A 9,807-nucleotide genomic window follows, 5' to 3' on the forward strand; every position below is an offset into this window, starting at 1 on the left:
TGAAATGTAATACTTTCTTTGTAAAAACTAGGCTACTATATATGCATTACTCAAAAATCCCAAATAGCCCATGAAATAAGAAACAATAATCCGACATTATTAACTTGAAGCAGCATCTAGTGTGCAAGAGGACGCCAGCAGCACAGTTTCCCCCAAGTTGAGCTTTGGGTGACGGATGGGTCACTGAGGGGTGTGTGTGTGTGTGTGTACTCGGAGGGGAGCAGGTGACAGGTGAACTATTCAATTGACGAAGTTACGTTACAGAACGCTGAAATAAAACCGTGGTGTTTTGTCTGGAGATGCAGTGACAGAAACCAGCGGTGAGAAAACTACAAATCGCTCTGACGTTAGAAGACGCAGACACATTGGATATTTTACAAGAACCGATCAGGTAAAGCAACACTGAACACACCTCTTAGGGAGGGACTGTGAAGGAAAGGGGTGCGCTGGATTTATAAAAGAAAACGAGTGTGGTTTTGAAACAGCACCCGGCGCTATTATGTTTTTATAATTGGTGGAAGCAGCTTCACGCAACAGCTGCAGCAGTCTCTCTACACTCTTTCCACCTGACCTTTCTTTTCTCCATTCCTGCCAGAGGGAACGATCAGGAACCGTTCCCAGCGCGCTGGTAGTAGGCCTGCTACACAACCCATTGTAGGTACCGGAGAGGGGGTGGGTCGCTGGTTGTTCCCTCCTGCTGGAGGAAGCCACACGCTCGAGTCTAATGGAGCACCGCGCTATGTTGATGCGCTGTGCCGTTTTTTCTATCATAATTTATATTCGGGCACGGGGAGTGTCAAGTCAGCGCGAGTCAAAAGTCCAAGTGAAGTCACGAGTCATTGCTATTCAAGTCAAAGTCGAGTCGCAAGTCTTCTTTGATTTTGTCAATTCGAGTCTAAAGTCATCATTTTTGTGAGTCCACACTTCTGCTGACTCCTGTATCCAAGGGGGGGATTGAGCTGAATAATAACAAACATTAACATTGTCGACAGGGCTCCGCTGGCATTCCTAAACCTGTGCAGCTGCGCTGATCCCATCCATGTTTTCTGGCTTTGGCACAGGAAGATGACAAATCTACAGAGGTTCTCATGATAACCTGGACTCCTGTGCACCCACAGAACCTATTGATGGTGGTTTTGGATCAGTTTAAAAACCCTTCCCAATCTCTTGCTTCAAGTTAGCATTGACCACGATCTTTCCCTAACTAAGCTTTTTGAGTGTCCTAAGCGTAACCATTAAACAGGAGTCATGCTGCAGTGAGCAGATAATGAAGAAAACATCTGACTTATATTGAGAATGAATGTTTTTCAGATGTGTTCAATGAAAATGTTGCCTTGTATGTTTACTTAATCTGGACACTACTACATTTAACCTCTCTGCACAAATATTTTTTTAATTTAACTAATGAAGTTGAACTAATGCATTAATTTTCAACAATTAAAGGAATCAGTGTTTCATGTTGGGTATACAAACAAAAAAAAAACATTGGGTTAGTTTTTAAAGCCATTCTCAAATCCCAGCTTGTTCTGATGCTGCATTGCATTCTGGTCCATTTTCATGCTTGTGTGGGGGGGGATGTGTCCCCGTACCTCTTCCTCTAATGGCTTTCCTACTGTATTATTGTTGCTCTGGAAAGATGCCTTCTTTGATTCAGAGCCTGGAACATTTTCTGCTATCAGACTCCATTTCTTTGGGCTTAAAATACCCTGATTTGACGTCATCGTTGACGTCGATTTGGCCCTTTTATCCACAGGAATTGCAAAAACTCCCCAAACAAAACGAGCTCAGAGATGCAGTTTACCAGCATGTCTGACTGATGGTGTCTGTGAACAAACTGCTGCTACAGTTTGTCTCTGCAGCACAGAGGTCTAAACTCAGTTTACCCTGCGGCCTGCTGAGGTGCCAACTGCCAGTAAATCCAGAGCACAGCCGGCAGGTTAGCACTGAAACGGCTTCAGGCAGCAGTCTGTATGTCCGGACATTTTACTCTTCATCGTTTCATGACACTCACCTGCGGCTGCTGGCAAACATGATGTAATTCTGTCATATGACAGGAAATCGGGGGTTTAGGTGTTATTTCATATTTTTCTCTTTGTCAACAAACCCCATGATAAGATCAAAACTAACAACAACAAACAAGAGGAAATGGGGCCTCTTCTGGGGACTATTTTCAGCGACGGATGAATCCACACGTGGTTCTCTAGTGTGCGGCAGCAGGACGGTGTGTGTGGGACTGTGTCAGAATAAACTTCTGTGTGTTCGTGGTGAAGGAACATGTCACCCAGAGCAGCAGTGAGGCTCACTGAAGTGGTTTAATAGTTTCTGGACAACGTCGTAGCTCGGTGGCTCAGAGGCAGAAGAGACATCCGGCTGAGACACACACAGGACTTGTTCGGAGATTCATTCATAGTTAGTTTTGGTCTTTTCATGGGATTTGTTGACACAAACATAGAATAATAACAGCCCTTTACTTTGACTGAAAATAAGTCAGCATGATGAAAGGCTTTGTCACTGGTGCATCATGCTCACGCGTCATGAGGACAGGAGGACAGGAGGAACAGCCAGGTGTCTGGATGATGATGATGATGGTTGGTGGGTGACACTGAGCCTGCTGTGTAGCGTTACATACTGGCACACAGTGCAGCCGTAAGTGAACTCAGGCAGGTGGTTGACTGCTGCACTCAAACTGTGTAAGGAGACTGTAACGTCTTGTCACCACAGCTTTATTATTGTGTGCTTAGTAACCAGTGCATCAGTGTACACGGCAGAAAACCAGATCAACTGATGAACAACAGATTACATCAATCAGTCTTCAGTGCGATTACTCTGATCGTTCTGAAAAGCTAAAACATGTTTTCTGTTCATATTCTAAGATAAATTAATATGCAGCATACTGCCGTACTGTATTAGTATTTAAACAGGTCCAGCTCCCATGATGCCCGCATGATGCTTGGAGAGTGTTTCCGTAGTAATAAATCCCATAGTGCCGCTGTTAAATGATAACAAAATAATCAATGTATTTATCTTAGAAAACCACACAGTGTTAGAAAGGCTACATGAAACAGAAGTTATCTTAAAACATTTGCTTCTAATGTTGACAAAGCCACTGCTAACGCAACGTTTGAAGTAAAGATGAATCCGCTACGTGTATTTCCATCATTGGCAAGAGGCCCAGGTAGAAGCAACAATCCTGTTACATTTAGAGTTTTTGGCTGTCAGTTGGTGGTCTACGTTGGTCCATACTGATACTATTGGATGCATGTCCATGACATTCTGTACAGCCAGCCAGGCGAACTTGATACAGATCAACACATTCTCACTCCCGACTCGCTTATTAACGCCCTCGGTACCCCTTTTACATCATTTTTAGACATTTAGGGCTCTGTGGTCAAGTTAGCAATGCTTAGCAACAACAATATGCAACGTCTGGTAAAGTTAGCAACAATTGGTATGCAACCTTTGGTTACACTTTTAAAATAAAATGCTAGCGTTTCGAAACATGGCCTTTTGGAAACGGCACGTTATTAAAGTTGTGAAATGTTTGGTTAGGTTTGGGCACAAAAACTACTTGGTTAGATTAGGAAAAAAATCACGGTTTGAGTTAAAATAACTACGTACGTCAGTTAAAACGTAAGTTAACTTATATCACTTGCCTTACTTAAATAAAAAATAATGATAATAAAAAAGTGAAGGTTGAATTTTTGTTTCAAACGGGACACAGACACCGCTCTCCTGGTTCAAAGTCCAGATCTGGCCCTCCATCCACCCCAACCACCTCCTCACTCAGTCTTTTGTGTTAAATATCATATGCGTGACGCTACAGGGCTCCCCCCCCCCCCCACCTGCGCTGAACTATGACGCCACAGGGATCCCCAGTGCGTTGATGGGTCTGGACCCTGCGTCCATATGTGACGAGTCTGGGAGGGAGAACTGGTTGTATAGATTGTAACTGTTTAACATCAGCGTGTCAGCATTTAGCCCAAAGCTCAGCTGTGCTGTAGACTCTTAACTGGTTGATGTGAAACAGAAACATTTTTCACTTTCCTGTATCTGAAAGGGCCGTATTCACTTTTTGATGACCCAAGTATGAGTGTGTAAATGTAGAAGTGTCAACCATCACAAGTGAACCGGTCCAGAGGTTAAGTGTTTGAGTTTTTGTTTCAGCAAGCACATAACAACATGGGTGTGAAAACAGCCAAGGGCCGATGGTGTGATTAACATGACATAACAAAAACAAACTGTGTGTGTGTTTCCATTACTTGTCCAGGCTGCGGGTTCTGGCTTGAGTCCAGTAAAACAGGCCTGTGGTGGTTTTAGTTCGAGGATGACATGAACATCAGACTGTATGTTGCCATGTTTGCTGTACATGAGGATGATCTCTTTAATGACTTTCTGTAACCGATTTTATGTTTTTCTGTGTTTCTCTCCAGGTGGAGCGGGAGATAGCCATTCTGAAACTCATAGAGCATCCTCACGTTTTAAAGCTGCATGATGTCTATGAAAATAAGAAGTACCTGTAAGTACATTTGTCTTCAGCTGCAGTCACTGTGAGCAACGACATCGTCACTTTTATGATTAAAGATTGAAGATACAAATTTCCTTTTGTTTTGCCTTTGGCCTCACTCAGATTTAATATACAGGAAATGTACTTGAGTGGGGGATTCATGAGAGACATTGGGTGGGTTCCAATCACCTAGTAGTTCCCTGCTAAGTGGGCGAAGAACTGTGAACTGCGAAGGGAAGAAGTGAAGAAGAACGGTTCATCAGTTTTGCCGGAAGTTGACAACAAAATTACCCATCAGCCTTTGCACCTCATAGGAGTGGAAAAAAATGCAGTTTTTCCATTACCGGTACCGTGCTCCGTTTTCCATTGCAGACAGTACCCAGAGATGGCACCCCTCAATGTAGCTGGTCGTCATAGTGACAACTGCGGCGACGTAATGTTCAATGCGACACACACACCAGCGACCCACACAGCTTTATCTTTTTTAAGTTAAAGCGTTTGAACCTTCCTCAGAATGTAAAGACAGATGAGCGGTATGAAAAGCTTCCAGCTGTGTTTTCCTCTGCCGTCGTCGCTGCAGCGGTCTGTGTGACGGCGGGAGCAGAGGGCTCTGTGATTGGGCGGCTGGCCGGCCTCACACGCTCCTCCCGCGGGTCACAGCAGGCTTCCCCCGCCGCCACCTGCGGAGCTCCTCAACTCCGAAAACTTTCAAGCACATATTTGTTCCGCCATCACTTCTCATAAAACTGTCAATATTGGAAATCTACACAGCTGATTTCTCAGCTCAAAACTTCTCAGAAGTGGATTTAGTGATGAAATAACGCATGAAAATTGTAAAATCTAAAACTTCCTGCTGCTGGCCTCTGTCTGGCACTAGTGACGATTCTCTCTCTGTCACATTTTAGTATTGCCTCAGCTCGCTTGGAACCTCGCGGAGGTGAGGTGATACGAAAAACGTACCTGGTACGGGTCCAACTTTTCCCCAATGGAAAACCAAAAAATGGCGAGTGGAGCTGGAACCGTGGAAAAGGGGCTAAACAAACAATGGAGCAGACAGAGGAGTTTATGTCTGTAGCTGCTGTCATTGTAACTAATATTATCATTATTTATATGACTATTTAAGTGGTTATGTTACCTAAAAACAACAGTGCTCATTTGACGCCCCACATCTTGTAAATTAATCAAATCACATTTACTGACAAGTTAGATACGTTTCTATAAAATAAAATAGAATTTCATTCCAATCAGTTTCAGTAATATTTGACAATCTATAACTTTATTGCTGAGATGTGCTGAATTTCCAGGGTTAAAGCAAAGTAATGTTGGCCTCACGACACATATCACAAAAATGCAAAAATCTAAACTACATTTATGTAAAATATTTGAAATGTCTGACATTTAACAAGCAGGTTTCAAAGACTTCTGTAACGTCCGGCTTTGCTGCTGAACATAAACATACATTGTTTTAAGCTGGTTAAAAATAAATGCTTGTTTTATCAAAAGGAAAATCTCCACTGTTCCATTGAGTTTCATTTCTCTGCAGTGATGGTGCCGCCCGTTTATTAGTGTTCTTCAGTAGCCATGAATTTATGTTGTTGAATATCTATGTAGGCAGGCAACACAATGTAGACCTGAAAAGGGGAAAAAGTCTTTATAGTGTCCAGCAAACATGTTCACATCCGTAATCGCCACGGGAGTCTCTTCCTAGCAGTGTCACGGGACACGCCCACAGAGGGGTGAGATTTCCACAAATATGTTCACAAACTTTTTTAAAAGTAGAGAAGATGCAGTGTCATGGTTTCATTTACAGTTTGACTTTAAGGGCTGACAAACAACACTGATAAAGCATGTAAATGAAAACCCACGTCTAAATTATACTCGACGGCTCTGCAGAACAGTTTAACTCGAGCACCTTCCCTTCACGCAGCAGTTTGAGCTCTGGCATTTTATTAAAGCGTGAAATGTTTATTAGGCCCCCTCACTTTAACCTGCTCCCTGTGACTGTGGAGCTTTAATGTATATCCGTGTTTTGTTGTATACATTAATCTGCTACATGTGGCGGCTGTGCTCCAGTGGCGCGGCTTAATGCGCTGTTCAATAATTGATAAAGCCAACGCCGTCAAGTGGAGCGGGAATTTGTTCTCTTAATATTGCGAGGACAGGGACGGATGGTCATCGTGGATGCAAACAGTTTGCGGTGGAAAAATTCCCACTCACAAATCACAAGCCAACACGTTTCTAATTTAAATAGCTCCGACAGGCAAACGCTTGAGCAGATCCCTTAATCTGCTAATAAATCAGTCCGTGGGGGAGACGGGCTGCAGGAGGCGAGGATCGACGACGTCTCCGAGACAAATGAACGGATAGAGAAAACATTTTAAAGCACAGGCACACAAACCAAACCTGGATGGGGATTTAGTGTCTGCATCAGTGTACTGTGGTAGCTTCAGCATGTCATAGCCAAATCTTTAGGAATTATTATGATCAGTAATACCTCTTTGATTCTAAGGACAAATGTATTTTAGGATTTGAGGGTGTTTGCTCTCTGTGTGGACTCAAAGGTGGGGTAGTACTTAGTTTTTTGCTTCTGTGACTTTACTGGAGTATTTTCATGGCAAATATTCATCCCCTCTTTTTATTCTGTAGGAGTTATCGTACTTGTTTGTTACTTTCTTGTCTGATTTTGCTGATAAGATCATAAGATACTGCTGTTAGGTTCAAGTCCTGTATCTAAAATCCTGCACATTCGATCACTTGAACCTCACATTAGTAATGATAAATAATAAATGAGTAGTTATTCCTTCACCGACGTACTTGATCTGTTTTCCGCTCTCTTCCTGTGTGCAGGTACCTGGTGCTGGAGCATGTGTCTGGGGGAGAACTGTTTGACTACCTGGTGAAAAAGGGCCGGTTAACACCTAAAGAGGCCAGAAAGTTCTTCAGACAGATCATCTCAGCCCTGGACTTCTGCCACAGCCACTCCATATGGTCAGATACCTTTTTCTACTATCATTTTTAATCATTAGGTTGGGATTTGACAGTTGTGTTGCGCACAGCTTGGCACTCAGGTCGGGTATGATTTCTTTCTAATTATCTACTGTTGAACTAGTTGGAAATCCCAATGTTATGTTTAGAAAACACATTGGGGAATATTTACTGAGCATTTGCAGGCCTGCAGATCAGATGAACTTCAGCTCATTTAGGCCTGTCTTCTTCATCTTTCATCCTAATAAATTCCCACTGAATTGAAAAATTGCAGTGACACAGAGTACGACACCCTCTGTCCTTAGAGCCTCGATTCGGATCCTTGCGTCGAGGCGGCACGCCATTTATTAGCCAAGAATTCTTTATGAAGTCGTATTCCTAGAAGAACTGAAGTGTTTGCTCAGTTTTGGTGACTGAGCAACAGGTTCCCTCCCGTGTGCCTCCTCTTCAGCCTCTTTCCTCATCAGCTGTAGCCGGGGGTGACTTTAGAGGGTCCAGCTCCTCTTGATCTCTTTTCATCTGTGAGAGAACCTTTAGTTCCTCGGTGCATGGCTGCAACGCTGTGTATCTAAGAGCAACTGCACATCAAAGACGTTCTGCCTCTCAGCATGAGACATCAAGTGTTTAGCTTTGAAGAACTGGATTTGTTCTGTGATGTGTGTTTCCTGGATGAACCGGGAAAAGTCAAGCTCGTATCTACCGGTTTCATTTCCCTCACTCGTTTTGAGTAAAAGGGTAGATACTGACTCGGATCAGTTCTTGATAATTGGATTGCCGTACAGTAGCCTTTACAACAGAAGAAAGCCTGTAGGTGTGAAGGCTTTCAGGACTAATTGTTTCCCATTTCGCCCACACCACCTCCAAAGTTGAAGCATAAAAGCAAAGTGCCCACTCGATTCAAATATTATTTTACATGAAATTACAGCAAAGAAGCAGAAGTAAAATGGTCATTGTCAGAATGCCAGTGGATGGAGGAAGTGCTCTGTCAAAGGAAACAGGATGTCATTTGAAACGCTTCTTCAGCTGAAGAACTGTTCCAGAAGTGAAGAAGCTGAGAGGCGCAACATCTTCCAGTTGCTTTTGACTTACAGTTTCGAGATATCAGTTAAGCAGTTAAGTCTTCAGAGGTCAAAAGATTTTTGTCTGACCCAAAATAAACCATATATCCAACATCATCAACTGGAGTAAGTAACAAAAAAGGGAGTGACACATTTTATTGAGGTACTAGAACTTTAACATTCGCTTTTTTTTAGTTTAAGCAAAAATGAAATACTAATAAAACCCAAAACAAGCTGGTGGAGGCCTGGATGGATGCAGAGACGGAGGTTATTGATTCCAGGTGTCAGGATGGTCGTCACTTTTCAATTTAAATCAACATTTCAATCTCTTTCTTCTGTTTCCTGTCCTGTCGTCCTGCAGCCACAGAGATTTGAAGCCTGAGAACTTGTTGTTAGACGAGAAGAACAACATCAGGATAGCAGACTTTGGCATGGCGTCTCTGCAGGTCGGGGACAGTCTGCTGGAGACCAGCTGTGGGTGAGTGTTTTCAGCCACATCGAGTAAATCTTCACACTCAAGTCCCAGAGTCCTAAACAGTGCGCAACGTGTTGTTCGATTGTCTTTTCTTTTTCACCTTTTGTTCATCCTGTCTCGGAGTTGACACCCCTTCTTCACACATAACACTGCAGCTGACAACCTAAAGTTAGAAAGGGATGGAGCAGAGTCCTTGCTCTTTCCCACGTTGCCACACAACTCCTGCAGAAGCAGCAACACGTCTTTGTTGCTTTTGTTATTGTGAAATAAACGATGTCTTGTTGCCATGTCAGAATGTGGAGTCATGAACAGGATATTCTTAGTGCCTCAGAAAACATTGTTTATTGAGCTTCCTGTTCTTGTCTCTTCCTGATGCAACAAAATCTGGATGGTAACAAAGTAGTTTCGGATTCTTCGCGCTGTGCAAGTATGGAAAGAGGAATCCTACAGGAAATGAAGTAAAGGCCGTTTTAAGTAAAACATGTGTCCAATCTTAAAGGAATAAAGAAAACGGAGCAACATTATTAAGCAACCCCCCCTTCAGACAACTATTTTATTTGAGTAAATTAATAAAATATTGGGTGTATCTTTAAAATAACACACCAGCTTTAGTGAGATGCGTGTCTTGCTGATGTGGGCTGCCGTCTAAAGATGCTGCGGCTCCTGTAAGGTCCTGGTTGTTTGTTCCGCAGGCTTTAGAAAGCTCTGCAAGATACAGACTGATCCGATGTGTCCCGCCCGCCACAGTTAACCTCAGGCCAACCTGTGTTTCATGGAGTCAGTCA

At 43.1% G+C, this 9,807-nt stretch overlaps 1 protein-coding gene across 1 annotated transcript; it reads left to right on the forward strand.

Moving 5' to 3' along the window:
* Positions 1-2,534: 2,534 nt before the first annotated feature.
* LOC123966271 (serine/threonine-protein kinase BRSK2-like) lies at positions 2,535-9,025 on the forward strand (the record flags this gene model as incomplete). Its single annotated transcript, XM_046042457.1, has 4 exons — positions 2,535-2,588; positions 4,431-4,516; positions 7,352-7,492; positions 8,909-9,025. Coding segments are annotated over exons 1-4 (398 nt in total), but the record flags the coding sequence as incomplete, so codon positions are not given.
* Positions 9,026-9,807: the final 782 nt, after the last annotated feature.

Source organism: Micropterus dolomieu, unplaced genomic scaffold (genome assembly GCF_021292245.1).
Source record: "Micropterus dolomieu isolate WLL.071019.BEF.003 ecotype Adirondacks unplaced genomic scaffold, ASM2129224v1 contig_13014, whole genome shotgun sequence".
In the NCBI taxonomy this organism is placed as follows: domain Eukaryota; kingdom Metazoa; phylum Chordata; class Actinopteri; order Centrarchiformes; family Centrarchidae; genus Micropterus; species Micropterus dolomieu.